At 35.1% G+C, this 20,873-nt stretch overlaps 1 protein-coding gene across 7 annotated transcripts in view; it reads right to left on the bottom strand.

The window, feature by feature from the left end:
• The window catches only part of CNTNAP4 (contactin associated protein-like 4), a 212,448-nt gene extending 198,260 nt beyond the window's left edge, over positions 1-14,188 (bottom strand). For all 7 annotated transcript variants that reach the window (XM_014942078.1, XM_014942081.1, XM_014942083.1 and 4 more), the window contains exon 1: positions 13,835-14,188. In XM_014942078.1, the coding sequence (XP_014797564.1) occupies positions 13,835-13,919 (85 nt within the window). In that variant the 5' untranslated portion in view covers positions 13,920-14,188. The remainder of the gene's footprint in view (positions 1-13,834) is intronic.
• Positions 14,189-20,873: the final 6,685 nt, after the last annotated feature.

The following is a 20,873-nucleotide window of genomic DNA, read 5'->3' as shown; positions in this document are numbered from 1 at the left end:
AAACTACTGTTTTAACTAAAATTAAAACAAAAAAAAAAAAGGATGGGTGGGGCTCTTTTCAATGCTGTGATATGCAAGAACCAAGAAACGGTCAAAACTTCTACTAATGAGAGAAAAAGAGGCATTTAAAAGTAGCTTTCTGTCATTTGGAAATGCATCACTTTATCACACCGTAGCTGTGAATGAGATATATGAAAATCACCCAGAAAATGTTTGTGCAGGATGTTCTGCATTTGTACTTCTTATCTGAATGTGTATCAAAATTAACTCTTAAAACTTACTCATAAGAGCAAAAATATATCTTTTACTTAACGTCTTTAGGCAGGCTCTGCACTGCTATCTGAAATTAAAATACTTGTGTCCTGTATTAAATTCATGTATGCAATTACCTATAAACATCAACAGGAAAACCATGCAAAAACTGAGCACAAAACAGAGGTAAAAGACAGTTCTGTTGTGTAAAGCACATTAAAAAGATACAAATGTATGCTAAACATTTTCATTAACATAAATTTTAAAATAATGATTTATTATTAAAATCACAACCCCACACCTGTATGCAAAGTCACTTTTTACATCTAGATTTGCTAATACACAGTTACAAGTGCAATCTTGCCAGCCTTATGCATAAAACATTATGAAGTTTAACTCATGATAATTAAATGATAAACAGTTCTTTCTTATTTGGATTTTTTTGTTTGTTTTTGGTGGTTTTTTTCCCCCAGATTTTGTGCAATAAGGACAGAAGTTACCCGACATTACAATCACTTCTCAAATCAAAAATCAAAAATAGCTAAGATGCACATGTACTCTGAGACTCAAAACAAGTTAAAATCAGTCAATATATTTAAAAGGTCTTGCTTTTTTACAGATGCTGATGTCAGCTAGATCCCTGCTGACATCCTTTCTTTGACAGCTAGAAGCGGAAGTCCAGAATGGGACCCTCACCTAAAATTCTTGCCAGCTGCATGCAGACTGTTCATGCTCTCATTAAGGTAGCTCATTAAATGTTTTTATTCTCTGTTTCACAATCACAAAGATTAAATTTTAAAAAAGCAAATCATTAGAAAGCTTTTTTGTGCAATTGTTTGAATACTGAGGTTCAGATAAGGAGTATGACACCAGAAGACAGCATAAAAACTATAAGAGCTAGCTACAGTGTACGTGCAAAGAGTGTTCACATACACAACCAACCTTTGTGATTGAACCCACTTTCTAGAACAGAAGATGATGTGTTACAGTAAGAAACTGTAAAGAGCAGTAGCCAAGTCTAGTCTTGGCAGTCAAACCTTGTATCAGAAATGGAGATAATTCCAAGTCTTGGAGAATTTGCCAGGGAAAAAACAAGAGGCCATGGTAAAAAGAAACAATCTGGCATCTGAATTTCTGATGCCTGCAAAAGGGAATGATGGGAGTTTACAAAATACTGTGTCACTGACAGAGCAATGGATCTGCAAATCTTTGTTTTGATTAACCATGTAACATTATTTCATACTACAGGAAACTTCATTCTTGAAAAAATACTAAAACTAAGTCAACTAATAAACAAAACCACCAATATTGAAACTGTTGTTCCTATGAACATTTTCTGCACCTTAAGAAAGCGTAAATATTTCTAAGTAAATTAATGCATTTTCAAGTCCTTCAAAAATTTGGGCCAGGCATCATTCCTTACTGTAAATTTTGTTTAGAAAACACAGTAGACTAAGACATGGACACCTGTATTTTGCCTATTCCACTGTCTAGACTTTCAACAGCAGTACTATATGTCAGTGTGATGGAAATTCTACTTCAACGCATGAACCACAAAATCAGACTTCTCAAGTATAATTTATAATTAAAATATCTGAGAAGATACACAAGTACAAAAGTAGTGAAGGGGAAATTCAATTTGTACAGGAGTGGTAAATTTGTGACTGAGACTGGCATGGAGGGCAGGAGGGCTCAACTGCAGAAAGGATTAAGCAGGCTACGCGCAAGAATGCTAGACACAGAATGAGTCCCTGTTGCCTTGTAGTCATCCTGGAATATTAACAAACCCTCAGGGGCCACCTTCGGGCAGTAGGCCTAGGGATGGACCCAAGGGACAAGCTGAGGTATGGCATGCAACCACTTACAGGGTTGGTGCTGGGACAAGTGTATATATGTCATCTGCTTGTGAGGCATCTTCGTAGACTCCTTTTAGAACCACTTACTGCAATAGGATTCTGCTCAATGCATTGTCATTAATTATTTTTTTTACATTTAAGCACAAATGAGTTTAATTCACCTCTAGAGGTACAATAAGAATTCCCTAACAGCAGTTTAAACTGTAGAAAAACACCACTTAGTATTTTTAAAAATGGATGTTTGATTTTCTTCAGAGTCTTGCAGTTACACTTTGAAAATAAAATCTCTGTTCAGCATGAAGGAATAACACAATTCCCCCTTCTTGACCAAGTCCACATTCTAATAGTCTATGATCTGGCATATTACTTCTCTCAGTGATGGCAAAGATTAATTGCATAAAAAATGACAATTAATTGTTTGATTAGAAGAAATTTAAGTGGATCATAATACTATCTTTCAAATACTTTTACAGAGACATTAAAAAATACTTTAAAATAGACCACTATTTATACTCCAAGTGGGTAACACAGTGAGTTCTTGCCACGCACTGCCATTTACCACTCATTTAACTGGTAATGTTTTCTGAGAGATTACAGTTTAAGAAACGTTGAGCATTTTACAGTGTTCTATTCTGAAAAGGGATTTTGCACAAAATAGTACCTGATTTTCTGACTGAAACCATCCATTACTTTAAGTGTGATTTTAACATGGTTTTAGCAGTAGGGTTCCAAAGTCAGAGGAACTTCACCACTGTTTCCTCCTACATATACCTCTCCACTGGCAGGCAGCAGGGTAGAAAAGTAAGAATCCCAGGAACAATACAAAATCCTAATAAGTCTGGGTCTTCCAGGTTTAAGAGTATTTTGTGCTACACTTATCCAGCTTGAATGATTGAGAAAAGAAGACATATCCAACTTGAGATGTTGTCCTAATGTACTCCTACATTTATTAAATCCACAAAAATGATATAAATAATTAAATATATATGGCTTCAGTAAATCATAACAACTCTGCTACTATCAAACAACAATATGGGTTGAAAGATGAATCTCTCATCAAAAAAACTAATCTGCTGATAAGTTAAAAGTATTCAGTAAGACATGGATACAAATAACTACAAGTAAGTATAAAAGCAAACATGTAAATATGAGTGTCATAATCAGCATTTCCTAAGTAAGCCATTGTGATCCATCATACTATCAGTTTACCAATACTAGCTCACTAGTAGGTTTTTCAATCATGTCATTCCATTTATAATGTTGAAGTTTACACAACCATGCAATGAAATTTGACATAATTTGCTTCCACTCAATATACATTTTCAGCACCTGTGGCAGTATCTTAGAAACACACCCACTGAGACATTACGAAAATATATAGGAAACATCAAAACAGAAACTAGCCCCTTCAGTACTTGCACCACACATACACACTTTACTAGAGGTGAGACTTAGATCAGGGAATTTTCTGTTAGAACTTCTCAGTGTGTCCTTACCTAGAATATCTACAGAGAATACATTACCACCCTTCCAACGAAAAAAAATATCACATTTCTACATAGTTGCTGCAGAGAGAGGAATGCAATCTTTGCAATGGTAGATTTTTTTTCCCCTCTGAAGACATGACACAAGATGGTGAAAAAAGCTTACTTCCTACTGCAGTATCCTAAGGATAACAGACATCAAGTCCAAGATAACTATGAATCCATCCCTGACCCATTGCTCTAAATTTGGGGCAGTCTGACCAGATACCTGCTTCTTCTGGGCTACAGCAAGCTAGCACATAGATGTTAAGCAAACAGTTCAAAAATGACAACACTTCGTTGCAGATGGCACAAAAATGTGCATTTTAGTACTTGCACATATATCATCTTTTCCCCCTGTCTCTATCTCTTAAATTCTTTATTTTCCTGTCCAAAGAGAACAAATCAGGACACAGTAAAGCACAGCTGTACAGCATAAGAATGATCTATGAGATAATCACAGTTCACAAAAGTCAGAACAAGTTTACAGTTGAGTACAGATGAGGTTTTTTGAGCCCTTGGGGAGGAAAGAGAAAAAAGAGAAAAAAGTCATCGTGCCTCAAAACACATTAACAATAGACGAGGCGTAGGTCGAAAAACGTTCTGTAAAAGAAACATATATTTCCTAACATATGTTAAAGGCTTCTTCAGGAGAGTGCTAGATTGACCTTTAACCTGTCACCTGTGCCTGGGACACGTGAGAGTTTTAAAATCATTTATTGCTATAGGCATTGTAAGTTTCACTCACACAAAAAAAGTGCATTGATAGTCACCTATAGTAACACTGGGGCTATGACATCCAAACAAAGCTTCAGTGGCTGATTAGTCTATGATTTAATTCCTTCTGTATTTCATTTACTTAATTACTTACTGAAGTCAGAATAACATTTTTACAGCACTGTGCCATTAGCAAAACCCTGTCATAGTCCTCTTCTTGTGCCAGGCTTATCCAAAAGTACATTAGGAAATGAGACCACAAACCACTGTTGCTCTGTTTCTCCTATTTTACAGGGAAATATATGTTTACACATATGTTTTAGGTAAAAGTAAAAAAGCTAAAATAATCAGTTAATATTTGCCAAAAAGTTTTATGATGATCCCTCCTTTCTCTGAGAGATCTGTTCTAAGCCCTAATTACTAAAGGGCATGTCTAGTCTGTGGAAAAGCAGACACTGAGACAGACTTTGGTTGAGGACAGAAATATAATCATTGCAGGGTACAATGGAGCTCCAGAGCAGGCTGGCATGGTACAACTGAAAAACAGCCCTACAAATTCCACATTCAGGCTGATAAAAATAAGAGTTACTGTAACACACCATCTCAGTTGGAAGGCAGAGCTCAGCAGCCTCCAGTGTGCTCCACCGCATTCAGATACTCATGAAAGTACCGAGTTTTTCACCCTTGAAAATTAAAATCAATCATCTTGATAGTTTAAAAAAAAAATCTTACCATTGGTTCAGAAAAAACGAGCAGTAGTTTTTCACTGCAGGCTTATAAATTCCATAACCACAGAAACTAGCTAAAATTTTAAATGTCTTTTTTGGGACAAATGAGTAATTCTTGTTTGTTACTCAGTTCTGTATCTGAGTCCTCCAAACAATGCAAAATGAAAAGGCTGGTACATAGGAAGAAAATAAAGAGACTGGTTACGTTCAAACTATGCAGCATACACTATTGAATAGCATTCAGCTCATTCTTTCTAAAGCTTTTATTCAATATTTATTTAGGTAAAGCCCCCATTGATTTCCCAAAGACCTTTAGTTGAATAAAGACATCGAGACTCAGTGTTGTTTTTCACCGATTCAAAAAAAAAAATCTTAGTTCCTAAATATTGCATTTTTTCTTAAAAAGAGAATGGTAAGTCACACCATGATTACAAAACTAGCAAACTAGGCTTCTGCATAGAAGACAGGCATCCTGTCACTCACAGCGAAAAGAACTGACAGTGAGAGTCACAGTTTGCTGGCTTGGGGCATAAAAAGTCTTTCTATCCTGTGTAACAGTCAGTCTATAACCACCATTTGATGCTGGATAGTTAAATGACTTTAACCACAAAAGTACCTTTATATTTTTACCTGTATTTTTTTATTGCTGTTTTATTAAATGAAATACTGTAGTATTCTGCTGATTTTGCTCATAACAGTTTCTTTTCACTCTATGCTTTCTTTAGAAGTGAAAAACCCCTATGTTTTGACAGGACTGGGGTTAAAACGGAGCTATAATAATGGTTTGTCAAAGGGACAGAAATATCAGACTGTCTCAGGTGGGTTGAACAGGCAATTCCAACTTATTTAAGTTAATGAGATTTTCACTTTATCAGAACATTGTATGTAGTCAAAATACCTGTATAATTTCACCCTTCCAAGAGGGAAAGATGCTCTCACTGGCAGGATATTTCCAGTTCATCACATATACTTGTCCTATACTTGCCCTATACTTGTCTAGGACTATTAATAACACTGCCTTAACCGTTAGGAAATCAGCCAGAACCCACTTACCCAAACACTGACAAAGGAGACTCTGGGAACTTCAACATCAAATACAAATATATTTGGAGTAGCTGGTGATTAATGTACAAGGCAGTCAGTGAGGCTTGCTATACTTTTTCTAACATGCATTTTCATTACGGTATTTTAATGGAATGGGAATCCATCTCATGTTAATTTTGATCTCTACAAAGCCTATAGCTGACCCAGTTATCTAGACTCAGTCAGTCGGTGATGAGACAAAGGACACTTCTGCACTGCAAATCGCCTTCTACTAGATAACTACCTCTGCATGCTATTTCTTCCTTCTATCTTCTGCGTGACTTCTTCTTATAAGAACTAGTTTTTCTCTCATATGACTAAAAAGGGACTTAGCTCAGAAGCAAACATCCAAGTTTCAGATTTTTAATTTTAGACAGAAAAATCCCAATTGTCCTGTCTCTGCAGAAGCCACCAGAGTTCATCATATATCTCAAAAGTAAGTTATATTTGCTAATAAATGAAGCAATGAAAATTCAGGAAAAATCTCCTTCTGCAGCTCCTATATAGTTATTTCTGATTCAAAACATCTTCCAGCTTCAAATTGGCATTTTTTTATTAATACCGCATAGCAGTAAATATCATATGACCACTACTTCATAATCCTGAAGAAAAAAAAAAACTTTACCCTCTTCTCCTCTTAAAAGTTTTAGATAATTACAGAATATCCATGTTGAGCATATCCATTCTAATGTAACAGAGGATACAGAGGACACAGTTGTCACAGGTCAACTAATCAAAGCAATTCAGGCTCTCTGTATGCAACTCGGCTTGTCTATAGCATCAATTTTATAATGCATGTTACCCTCTGAAGGTGTTACGCTTGCTGTCTTGTTCAAAGCCTCTACTCTAGACCTTCTCGAATAATAACTTATTCTGTTTGCTCTCCTAGGGAGGTTGTTTATTAGGTTATATGGCATCTGAGTAATATTTTTTTTTCTACCCTCTTTAGCCACACATTTTATGAGCCTTTTTTTGTTGTTTAGAATTTTCTTTAAAAGTATATTTTTACAATAACGCTGAACAGATACAGCTAGGGATATCTGGGGGGCAATTTTAAACATAATTGGGAAAAAATCTTTATAAAATGGTATTTTTAGGAATGAAGTAGGTTTTGAAAAAAACTTTCTATTTAGATTTCAAAGTGGACAGATAAATGCTTGGAAAGGAGCAAAGTCTTTTTCGGCTATCAACTGAATAAAGAATGATATTAAGTAGTAAGAATAAATTCAAACATTTCAACATGCTATTTCTAATCTGATTTTCCCTCAAGACCACATATGTAAATATGTTAATTGCGAAAAGATTGTTATAGAAACAAACAAGCACTCTAACACCAAAACCCAAGAAATAGCTTATTCTTGAGCACAACCAAGTAATGAGATCTACTTAATAGAAATATAATTAGACCCTCTACCCAGCTGGATAGATTCCCTAACCATATTTTTTCTCTATCCTTTGAGATTTAAAACCCTAGAGGTAGTTTTCTTCACTAGTCTATTAAGTGAGTACATTCTTTAAATAACAATTCTGTAGTTAGTAATTTTAATCTACTTAAAATGTCAGAAGTTTCCAGGATTTCAATCACTTTTCAAATTATTGTACTGAAAATACCTATTAAGTAGAATATAAACAGTATCATTTTTACCTTCCAGTCCACACTATACTTTGCTTACTAAAAAATAGCATAGCAATTTGTAATAAACACTGAAAACTCTCTTCTGAAAATAAAAACAATTGGACACCCATCCTTCTCTTCATTTCACAGATTTAACTCAAGGTTACTGACATAGGTTCCAGTTGATGGAGGGAGATCTATAAAGTACTTCTTTAACAGATATTAGTCTGTAATGCTATACTTGCACACATGTAAAACAAAAACCCAACAGATAAGTAAACATGATTAAACACAAGTATAAAACACTACAGAGTTAAAATTTCTGTTAACTGTAACTGATTAAATCCTAGCATTAAATCTGCATCATTTTTCACAGAAAAAAAGAAATAAAACAAAACCATTTTCACTGGGATAACATTCTGTATCTCCTGTACATTTCATGTTATTTTCAAGTTTAGAAGGACATATTTTGTCATAATGACATTTATGTAATACATGCCAGTATACTGAGACAGACATACCTCTTTTTCAATTTTAATTGGCCCTGACTGCCAATGTTACAAGACGTAAGTTACAAAAAGTATTTTATATTCAAGAACTACCAGATCAATCTACCAAAACATTTAACTATAGTCGTATTTAACAGTGAAAAAAACCAACCAATTGCACAGAAACTTGCAAAATCAGTGTTATCGTTATTGTTTAGGTTTTCCTTCCCTCTTTATAAAACAGCTGAAAACTGAGACGGGTGAGCAAATTTTAACTTTTCACTTGAGAAACCTCTTAAATAAAGTTAATGTGGACTTCTAGAGTCACCAACAGACATGAGTAATTTTAGTATTTGATATTTCTTTATCTTTCTTAACAAATTGCATGGTGTGTTCAAGGAAGAAGACCCCTTTGTGATGGATCTTACTGCCTCCACTTCTGTTATTAGCTTGTTAGGTGAGAGTAACTAACAAGGAATAAAAATATAAAAGTATTGAGAAGCAGTTTTAACTTTCACACAAAACACAGCTCTAATCCTGTGTGATGCTGCACACTAAACTCTCAACCTTGCAAGTAGCACTGCAGCACAGCATCATTTGGGGAAAAAAGAAAATAAATATTTGGAAGGTGTAATGTTTCTTGAGCATTCAAGTGTTCTTTGATGTGCTTGTTTGGGGTAGGGAGTCAGCAAGGATAAGAAGGGACTGGGGAGAGATTTGGCTTATATTTTCCCATCTAAACTTCTTAGAAGCTATGAAATTGTCATTGCTGGTGTTCTTACAGATGATTAATCAGTAAATAGAATACTGCCAAATATATCATATGAGATATATTAATATATGACAAAATTTTTCTGTTCTTTTCCACTGTAGCATAGAAGCAGTCAGAAAAAATACTAAAGTTGAGCATTGTACCTCATATACAACGATAGAAGTGTATGTGATTTTGTGAGACAAAGGTAACCAGACACAATACCTCAGTTAAAAGGTAGTCTTTCTTGAGGATGACCATAGATATACGCTTACATCTACTTATTATGGAAGAAAGAAAGTAGAATGGTCATTACTGCAGAACTATCAAGATGTGAAGTTAGTGACTACTCTGGAAATCCTAACTGGTCCTTTAACTAGAACACAGTAGATCTTAACACATATAGTAGATGTTATTACTAGCACTGATAACATACTTTACTTATATATACTGCATTTTCTTTTTATGGTTAATTCTATCCCACTTCAAGAATGTCATTACTTGTCTGTCACTATATATCAATCATGACCAAATTTGCTCCAGCTATCCTGCTGACTGATTCCAGAGACAAATATGCTAATGGGAATTTGAAAGTCTAAAGCAATGGGATGTAAATTGTTTATTTTTCTCACTGTAATCATCCCAAGGCCTTTCTGTGAATTGTCAACCTTGAAAGTCTGAAAAAAATTTTGATAAATTTTTCCATTGGTATTGATCTAGATTTGATGTCAATACAAGCTTTTGATGTTACTGTACTAAAAAGATGCAAAATATATTAGAGATTTTTATAATGTTTTATTGATGCAAATAATTGCCCAGAGTTGGCCTGATTTCTGATGGGGTCTCCATTGCTATCTCAGAGTAGACGTAGATAATAATAAATGGAAGGTAAATATTAATGAGGTTAAAAGAAAATTATGGAAGTTTCTACTTTCTCCTCCCCTACAGTTCACATCAAGCACTAACTAATGGCAAAAAAATTACCTTTTAATTTAGATATTTTTTTTGTGGTAAACAACATTTTATTGTATGCTTAATGAGATTTAATTAAGTTGTTAAATAGTCTACAGAACTGTTTGGTACCAATGATTAACATCAGAATGAAATTATTTTCTAAATTGAGATACAACATTTTCCTTGTAGCAAGTATTCTCTTCCCTGGGGATATTACTTGTACAATGACTTGCATCTGATAATATAATCAAGGGATGTGATCTGTCCTCTATTTGAAAACTTCAGCATCATTAACAGTCATTCTTTGTCTTTCTTTTGTCATTCTTTTGCTTTAGAATAGGTCGTCTCTTGTAGCATTAACAACCAGTCCCTGCTTTTTAATAATAATAACAGTAACAATAATAGAAAACCTTTCTGCATTTATAAAAATTATGATCATTGCAATACAAATATGAAAATATATATTGATAAAAGCTGCTGTACAAATGGAAAGACTTAACAAAGAGAAGTAGTTATAAAGAAGTGAGGATTTACATGGAAAGTCCTTTATTTGTTCTCTGTATTTCCATTCATCATCAAAATTAACCTTAATAATTTTTTGTAACAGTTGACTTGTGTGTAAAGTGTTTAATTATGTTTTGTGCAATACTTCACTTTTAGAGAATATAAAGAAAAGGATTGCACCTATTAGACTACCAATTTCTGCACAGTTCTCAAGGGCCGATTTAGTAACTTGCTAATTTACATCTGTAGAGCCAGTTCCAAATGAAATTAAAATGTTTCCTAGATCCAGTGAACAAAACTTACAGGAGTACTTGCTTTAATCCTTCATTTAAACCTCATACCTGACCTTATAGAGTTACTTACTGTTGTGCACTTCAAATTTATTTCAACTGTTTTGGAAATGCAATTCTTTGGGAGAAAGAAAGCATAGGAAAACATGAAACAGCACTGCTACAGAACTTTTAAGATTTGAGTTTCCAGTAGCAATTATTACTTCTCTTGGTTGGAAGTGTCAGCATTATTTTTCAGGGGGAAAAAAACACAACCAACCAGACAAAAAAAAAAACCAACCAACCAAAAAAAAAAAAAAACCAACCAACCAAAAAAAAAAAAAAACCAACCAACCAAAAAAACAACCCACAAACAAAAATAAAACCCCAGAAATACACTTTCATATTCTAGATTAAAAGATCTGTAACCTTCAGATAAACTAAGAACTTCGAAATAATTTTACTCAAAAGAGGAATACTGTGATTTCTTTAAGATGGAAATAGTTCTGAACACATCAATTTTTGATCCAAGAAATTTTCTTTATACAACTGACTTAGTAACATTAACAGTGAAGTGTAAAGGTGAAATCTAAAGGTCTTCGTTCTTTTCTTAATGGCAGCAGGTCTGAGGAAGGACAAGCAAAACTTAAGATATTCAGGATTGATATTAAAGAAAGAACCATAAAATTAAAAGAAGAAAAATGGGTTAATTTAGCAGAAGAATTTTTTAAAATCTTATTTATAGGATTATTATTATTATATTGTTATTGTATAATATATAATATATATAATATATATATTATATTATATATATATATAAAATCATATATATTATATATTATTATATAAACATACTGGACAATCTAGCCATCAAAATTCATGCAAGAAAACTGAGCTTTCCTTATTCTGTAAGTATCTTTGAATACATTAATACCACTAGTAGAACCAGCTACTGAAATGGATTTCAATTCCTGGTCAACTCCTCGAGAACAAATGAGTAAAGAAAGTTCAAGTGATCAGGCAATGGCTGCTGCATGTACCTACTTCAATCAGTAATTATGAAAAACCTTTTCTGCAGAGGTCATTTTATGAAACCTAATGCACTAATCAAATTCACACCTTGATATGGTGAAGACTGTCACTTAAGTCTCCTACAGAAATGTTCACTTCCAAAGTAATACATATAAAAAGTGATTTTATTTTTTTTTCCAGATTAGATGTTGAGAAAGAATAATATGCATTAGATTGGCCAAGTTTTCTTCACATCTGAGTACTCGCTCCTTCTTAATTTAAATAATTTCATTTACCCTTCCCACAATCAGTTTCCTTGCCTCTAGCATGGGGACAGTTGGGGACAGACTTTTTCAGTTAAAATGAGTGTTTTGTTTGTTTTCATAAACAAAAACACTACACATTTTAAAATACTAGCATATATGGGAAAAATCTGTGCATTGAAGTCAGTCATTTGACACTGTAATTGAATTTGGCTTGTTTCTGAGAAGTATTTGAGAAAGCCAATAGTAAATATTTTCCATACCTGATTTGTTTTATTCTGGGAAGAAGCTTGAATCTTTTCCTCAAACCTTGCTTCCTAAATTGTAAGAGTGACCTCTAGTGCTTTACTGCTTTGCTGTGGGATGCAAGCCTTTTTTGCAAGGGTTTTAATATGCCTCCCTATAAGCAGCTGATTTAGTTTTGTGCATAGTGCCAAATGCTATTAATGTGCAATTCAATTATCATAGTCCTGTGAAAATGGATGTATTCATAAACTGTACAATGCAGAATGATGAAGAGAATTAAAGCTGTGGCTGGATTGCAGCAGGGTGTTTAACAAGAAGAACTTAGTATTCATGTTTAGGGCTGCAATATGCACTTGAGTATCAAATGAGATATCATTACTGAATGACAGCACAAGATCATTTGGTGCTGCAACGTGAATGTCTGGCTCATGGGAACATGCTTAGTTTACAGACCATCCATATGCAAAACCATAGGCTACAGACCCATCGAGCACTTCAAACTCCTCTGCCATTGCTCAGATGTTTCCAGGGAGTTGTTCCCTGCCACTGGACTGTAAGGTTATTCCTGAACATTCCTCCTTCCTTTGGCGTGCTCTTTCTTCTCATGGAGGCATTGCTCCTGCCCTCCTCATTCCTGTGATGCATGACCAGTGCCTTAACAGGAAAGGGAGAAAATATGCTGTGGCATGTAGGCTACTGTTCTACCACAAGTATGCAAAATGAAATCCTTCAGCTTGCTGAAGCTGAATCAAATGGAACAAGAATAGCTCAGAACTACTAGTGAATAACAAAACCCCTGAAAATTAGTTTCTTGACAAGTTTTTTCCTTTACCTTCCTTTTTAATAATGAACTCAACACTGAAAAACAGAGATTTTCAGGTATATATCAGATTTGCCTTCAAGACGGCTGATTCTCTTTAAAACTGTAAACACTATCTTTATTTTGCAATACCACCCTACCAGCTAACTATGAATTTAAATAAAAAAAAAAAAAAACTTTCTGCTAGAACTGATAGCTTTCTCTTCTTTAGTCATGGATGAACCATACTCCCTAAGCAATCAATGCAGAGCCCAAAAAGGCTTGCTATCCACATTTTTCCTTGTTATATTTGTACTGCTCTTGAACTGTACAGTAACATCCATCAGAGTTATGTGAGTGCCAGCTTAATTCAGGAGATGCAGGTATCAGCTTTCAAAATTACAAATTGCTGAAAGCCAAGCTGATACAGTACATAATAGAAATCTGTCAGAAATTTCCACGTAAGGCAAAATTCTTTGGAAAATACTGCACTTACAAACAGAATACAAAAATAAAAATGGGGCTGAACATGCATTCCTTAGTAAAATGCTGCTTTCAGATACTCAGACTGCAAGCTTTAACAGCAGTATTCTGTACATGGTCATGGCAAAAATCTGCAGAAGGATTTTACATCATTTTCAGCCTAGCAACTTGCTGTCATTATTTCAAAGCAGTAAACATTTATTTCAAAGATATTTATTCTAAATGCAAATAGAATATCTCACAAGTTTTCAAAACACTCTGAATTTATTTTTAAATCACATGCAATACTCACATTTATTCCCTGCCACTGCTGTGTGCCAGTTATGCACAGATAGGAGAAACAGCAGCTTCAAGAAGGTTTCAGTGACAGAATCCATGTTCACATTCACTGAGGCACCCAAAAGAACCAGAGTATTCGCAAACAGCTGCTCCGTACTTCAGTCCTGCCTCTTCTCACTGCCTCCGTCTGCCTCTCGTTTCGCAGTGCTTCCCAGCAACCAGTCACCTCAGCGAAATGCACTCTGCATCTCCTCACATATGCACGCACACCTCCAAATCTGCTTTTCCCTCTAACAGCAGCAATCCCTGAAGAGCAGCAGCGAGAATCTCTCCTCCAATTTCACTGAATCACTCGGGGCTAAACTGCCAGACTCCCTTGCACCGCTCGCCTTCTCAACCGCGCGTCCTGGACACCCCTTGTGGTGACAGGTAGGAAATGTGGGGTTCTACTGAAAGCCAGACAATAAGACACAGCAGCCAGCACACCAGCAGTGAAACACAGTCACTTGCTGCCTGCTAGCTCTGGTCTGTTTTTTGGTGTTTTTTTTTTTTTTTTTTTGGGTGGGTGGGGAAGCAGGGAGCGTTAGCTGTGCGTGCGGCCGTTCCTTGTGTTTCTTCAGTGTGGCATTTTGTTACAGCTGTGAAAGCATTATGAATTCTGCATTTTTGAATGAACACAGTAGTAGAGAACTGTAGTAGAGAACCTAAGGTTGCAAATTAAAGGGGAGGTCTATCTTTACTTGTGAAGTGAGAGTAGGACTGAACGATCAGCTGCCCCTCAGAAAAATGTCCCATGAATGTCCCTAGTGAGGTTTATTGCCTATTATTAATAATGACATTAAAGGATTACATTCTGAACCACTAAGAGTAAATGTTTAAAATATAAACATACGATTGTGATAAACTTTCCCAAAAAACTTTATCCCCAAACAGCCACATAAAGAGTATTTCGCTTTCAGCAAAGAGGAAGCTGTCTTTAAACTGTCTTAATGTTTGTACTAAGGTTATATTGGAAAATAGCTTCATTTGGAAAAGAGATTCAGCAGAATTTTAGGTCATTATATTTAAATTATACCCTAAAAGTGCTTTTGCAAAAAAGGGTAAATTTCTGTGTATGTTAACTATAGAAAAGTTACAGTCCTCAAGTATGAGGAATAACTTGCTTATTAGCAAGCTGCTGACATTAACGATGGCAAAAGTTGCACTAAAGGACCTTATTAGTGGCTCCATCACTGCTACTTTTGGAGGGCTTCCATTGTATATACTGTCTTTATATTTTTGTAGAATTTATTATGACAAGTACTACAAAAGGACATTCCTAGTTACTGTGAGGTCCACAAAAAGCAGACATAGCAATTACAAATTCAGCCCAGTGTCCCAAAGTTTGTCTTCCTACTTCATGTGGACTGTGTAGGAGTTCAGATATACCAACAGGTTTTTCCATCCAAAAGGATTCTAGTGTCTGTGTGTCAGACATTGAACAGTATATTGCTGAGTTTCTTTCTTGCATGTCAATGAGACTACGTAATTTCATGCAAATTGTCATATACCTACCTGAAAAGAGGTTGTAGCAAGGTGGGCATCAGTAAATTCCAGTTCCAAAGTAGTAAGTGATAGGATGAGAGGAAACAGCCTCAACTTCCACCAGGGGAGATTTAGATTGGTATCAGGGAAAAATTCTTCACCAACAGGGTTATCCAGCATTGGAGGTATCAAGCTGCACAGGGAAGTGAATGAGTTACCGTCCCTGGAGGTATTTAAAAGACATGTAGATGTGGTGCTTAGGGACATGGTTTAATGGTTGACTTGGCAGTGTTAGTTTAATGGTTGGACCAGATGACCTTAAAGGTCATCCAACCTAAAGATGGATGATTCTGTGTAGAACTCATCAGTGTCAAGAACAACTGTGGGATCGAGATTAAATGGGAATTAAGTCCCAGAAGATTCTGAAGGTTGGTTGTTTATTTAAAGCAAGAATAAGCTGTGGTTTTGTTTCATATTACTTCAATCAGATTAAGTTTTACAAATATATATTCAAGGCTCAGCCAAAACTTCAAAAATAAAATTGCTAAACAATAAAAAATATTTTGAAAGGTGCTTAATGCAGCATTTGGTTACATTCTTTTTAAAATAGCAAATCAGCATGACCAAGATTAAAAAGGCCTATTTCTAAATGACCATGCTGCGCAGAAAGGTTCAGAGAAAGTTGCAATAATCTATTGCACATCTGGTCTTCTTCTCCTTCATATAAAATTTTATTTGTATGAAAAAGGCATAGAAAACTGTATAAAAAATTATATGGCTAATAACCTGCCTTCTAGCTCTCCTAAATCTTCCCTTAAATTCAAAACGCTGTCTCCAGAGTTTAGTACAACTATAGAGTAACTTATCCATAAACCAAATTTCTTTGTCATATAGTTCCTTGAGTTAATATTGACCTTCTGACTAAATTAATATGAGCATAAAAATGTTCCTTGTGCTGCATTTCTGCTGTAAAGAATATCCCATGAGATGGTCCTTGACTCTGCAGCTAGACAAAATTTTATGTTTAAAAATAGGACAAATATCACATAAAATCTTGTCAAGGACTTTCTATGAAGTCATGTTCTTTAGGATTAATTCTGAGAACCCTGGGGTTTGAATTAAGAAGAATTATTATTCTGGTAATATAATGCAAATTCAGTAAAAAACCCAGTGCCATTCTGGGTAAATATTTGTCTTATAAAATAGCTTACTGTCACCAAAAAGAACATCTGACAGACAAAGGTCACAGGGTATTTTTTTTCCTGATTTAAAAGTAAATATACAGATGGATAAAATGTACTTCTAGAATTATGGAAAAGCCAGTTTCATAATAAAATATGCTGAAATGTGTACATACATTTGTGTGTGGACAGACAGAATTACAGAAATCTATACAACAGTATGTATCTGGAGTGTCAAGATAATAATCTTCTCTATCCAGGGATGAATCTATGGTATCAAGAAAGTGCATAAAATGGCATAGCTTGACTCACCCAGAATATTGCCGCCACCTCTCTGCTTTTGCATCATAACATAATTCCTTTCTGCATTCATGAAATGCTTCTGCTCACATAATCTTATCTCTCTATTCTGGCATCTCATTTCCTATTTCTCTTCCATACAGTGTGAGGGTTTGTCATTAACTTCTGAGCTCTTTTTTGTGGGACTTGGGCAGGTCTTTCCCATTCCTGTTTGACTGCATAGCTTTTTTACAAGCCTCTTTTCCTACTGTTCTCTTTTATTTCCCTCACTCTTTCAATGTTTTGTTTTCTTTCTAATATCTTTATTTTTCATTTCCCATGCATGCCAAAAATCTTATTCATTTTGTTGCTCTTTGAAATACAACATTTTATCAATTTGATTTGACAGAGGATCTTTCCCAGTGGATCTGTGTATATGTCTTATTTAAAAAAACTGCAAGTTTCCCAGAACAATGATTATGTGTCTTTATAAATGCATCCTCACAGTTGAAACAACTGCAAAATGTGATCGTGCAAAACTCGAATTATTTGATTTGGGTATTGCCAACCCTTACTTATAAATGAAAGACTTTGTAATGAAGTCCTTTTTCTTAGCAGATTCAAACTAATAGAAAAATAGTTCCTCTCTAAAATTGTTTTTACTGTGGCTTTTTGTCTATAAAGAGGAAGCACTTTTAAATTCATGCTAACCATACTTCTGGTAGTACTGCAAGATGTTTATTAATTGTAAAACGATTTTAAAAGATGATAAGGACATACAACAGTTATTAGCTATGGGCCAGCGAATACACTTTCATCTGCCTCTGGCAGAAATTCAGCTTTACAACAGAACCATTATTTTCATTTTCAGTGTATCATAGTTACTCACTACAAATTATTTAATGACAAAAAATATAATTAATGAATATTTGCTTGTGAAGCACAAGAAAAGAAGTAAGCAAAGTCAACAGCATCCATACTGGCTGGTTGAAAATATTTTCTTTAATCTTCCTCCCTAAATTCCTCATTCCTCATAAAATCCTCAGAAATCATCAGCCAAACTGGAAATTGGTTATTCCCTAATTACCTTCTGCATCTCCCCTTTCACTACTCCAGCTCCATCAAGCCAACATTTTCTATATCCAACCAGCTATACCTCTTTATCCATATTACAGTGGACTAGAATGAAAGAGAAGCAAATTTTTAAAGTTTATGTTCTTTTTATCCTATTTATTTCTGTTCTCTTTATCCTGCTCATCTGCCTCATGACCCTGGTTAATCCTTCTAGTGCCACCTGCTGCAGTTTTATTGGTACTACAGGCTTCTCTATACAGCACCTAGTCATATAATGCAGCTGGAGAATATATCTTTTTAATGCAAACGGAACTCTTTCAAGATCATGTAAAATCTGCTTCCCAAAGTTACTAGCAACCCTGCAGAAAAACACTGCTTTAATTGTCTGCAGAGACTGCAGAGAGCAGAAATGCACAAATATAAATCAAAAATACGTTAATAGAGCCACATTATGCCAGGTACACTAATAATAAGATTTGGAATATTTTTCAGCTGCACAGACAGTTTATCTGCTGCTGCTGCTGTCTGATCATTCAAATTTCTCACTTGAAGGGGTGCAGTGAAAATCCTGGAGGTATTTTTCTTGAGGGTTTGTTAAAGTAGTTCCTCTTAACCCTTGTGAATCTTCTAATTTCACAGTCAAGTGTAGTATTCCTTCCACAGTAAACACTCTATGTATTATGGCTCCCAACACAGGAAGTCACAGTTTTAATATGGGTCACTGGAGAATGAATTTTTGCATCTTTTAATAAACCTTTTTAACAAGTGTCACATGTGAAGGGGATAATTTGTAAAAAGATAACTTTTAATTTGTAGAAATGTAAAAATGTACAAATTTTGGATAAATTTTAAATACGTAGAAATAAAAGAAATGGGGGATAATAAGAGAAAGCAAGAAAACGATCTTGCAAGACTTAATCCTAAGCTACTTTGGTGGCTTTGTTTCTAAGTAGAGCATGTCTTGAAGGACAGAATAATTAAAGACATGGAGATTGAAAGGGGACAATAATTTCATAAAAGTAACATGGATTTACCAAAGGCAGTTCATAACACACTAAGTTGATAGCTTTCTTTGATATCTGATTCTTCCTAAAGGAAAGAAATGCAGATTCTTGGCATAGAATGCATATAACTATGATATAGTTATGATGTTTCTCTGATGATGTAAAAAATATGAAGTATAGCAAAAAAAGTATATGTAATGAACAAGAGGGAAAGATGGCAATGGAAAGGGCAAAAAGGTTTCAAGCTGTCATTAAAGTATAAGCCTTGTTTAATATATTCAGTTACGGCTACAGTGCAAATACAAGGAACATTCTTGTGGGGCTGGGGGTTTGGGAGATATTTAGGAAAATACAGTCAGTGTGCAAAAGGTCTACAGTATTTCACACAAGCACAGGATGACCTTCCTGAAGAATAAAAGTTAAATGACATGCAATAGTAAAATATTCAGAATGTACATTATCTAAGGCTGATGACATAATCTGTTAGTTCCTTAGCTGGAAGCAAATAAGACTAGTGAGGTCCTAGCTGAATCAGTCAACTGTGACCTGGATATAAGCTTCCAGAGTGATTGATTATAACAGGAAGGAAGGTTTCTGAGCTGTGAATAGAGTGAGAGCCAAAGCGCCTGACAAGAAATGACAAGAAATGATCCAGAGAATCCCTCTCCCTGTTTTTGTACTGTTGTTCTAGCATTAAAAACCCTAGTGGATTTGAAAATCTTCAGGGGTAGTAAAGAGCTGAGAACCCAACATCCATGCCCTGGATTGAGACTCTAAATAGCAGAAGTTTTGGAAAACTTTTGAAATAATAGAATAACTCCAGCTCCATTTTCCAAAGGAGACAATTAAATCTTGGAGAAGGCTGTCTGAGCTGAGACTCCCATTTGATAAATTTGTGGCCGTCTGGCTCAGAATCAGTCTGTGAAGACTTCAATAGGAATAGTATATTAAGATTATTCCCTTCAGTGCTCCACACAGACTAGTTTAGGTCATTGCCCACAGAGCATTTAGGTTGGTGCAATTAACAACTACTTTTCTCTGCCTGTCAAATAGGGAGCTTAGCTTCCTGGCTGAAGTTTGCACATTTCAGGCACTTGAAAGTCCGATGTGGAGATGCTTGTTCTCAGCATGCCTAAGGATATGGCTACACAGACCCATGCAAATAAGGCTACAAAGCATCCAGACTGAAGTTATCTTATGTCTGTCTACTTGATGTATCAGAGATATAGATCAGGTCTCTCTGTACCTGTTTAAGAAGATATTGCCTGGTTTTCAATGTATGTCAATCCTAGATCTCATTGCTGAGAAAGCAGGGTCATGAAACTATGATTCCATAATGAGCCTGGGTCTTATTTCTCCATGAAAAAGACAACCCTCCCTGAAGTAGCAATATTAGGAAGGTAAACATGAATAAGTCATTTATGTACAATTTGTTTAGACCATATGAAAAAAACTGCAGGACTATTAGATGTTTGTTGTCTGTAATTGTTTCATGTTCAAAATTTGTCAATTTAGTGGAAAGCAGACAAGGGTTCAGCTGCTATGCAACACAAGTAGTCACTTGCAAAAACCTGATTTCCTCAATACTAGGACAAAAAGCCATGTAATACTTGTGTGATTTTTTGTGAAATAAATATAATTTGTGTGAAATTGTTCATTTGCCAACAGAATTTGTGACTGCATTAGGATACAACTCTGGTGCTTTGTGAGAGTTAATATGAAAGAAGAACCGTAAACAGACTTGTGGAAGTTGAACAAGGTAAAAAATATGGGACTTGGCTTTTCCCAAAATGGGAATATCTCTAAATTGAATGGGCAGGTGTCCCCTGCATTGTCAGCACTTAGAGTAAGCTGCAAATAACAAATGATTAATTGATCTGGACTACATTTTACAGACGAGGGTCAGCCTCTACATACTGTAGGTTAACTGTTGCTGATGTTGTTCAATGTGTTAAGACATACACACAATTCTCTGAAGGGAAATGATTTT

Source organism: Calidris pugnax, unplaced genomic scaffold (assembly GCF_001431845.1).
Source record: "Calidris pugnax isolate Ruff unplaced genomic scaffold, ASM143184v1 scaffold115, whole genome shotgun sequence".
NCBI lineage: Eukaryota > Metazoa > Chordata > Aves > Charadriiformes > Scolopacidae > Calidris > Calidris pugnax.
The sequence above is the reverse complement of the archived record's forward strand: the minus strand, read 5'-3'. Positions and strand labels throughout refer to the sequence as shown.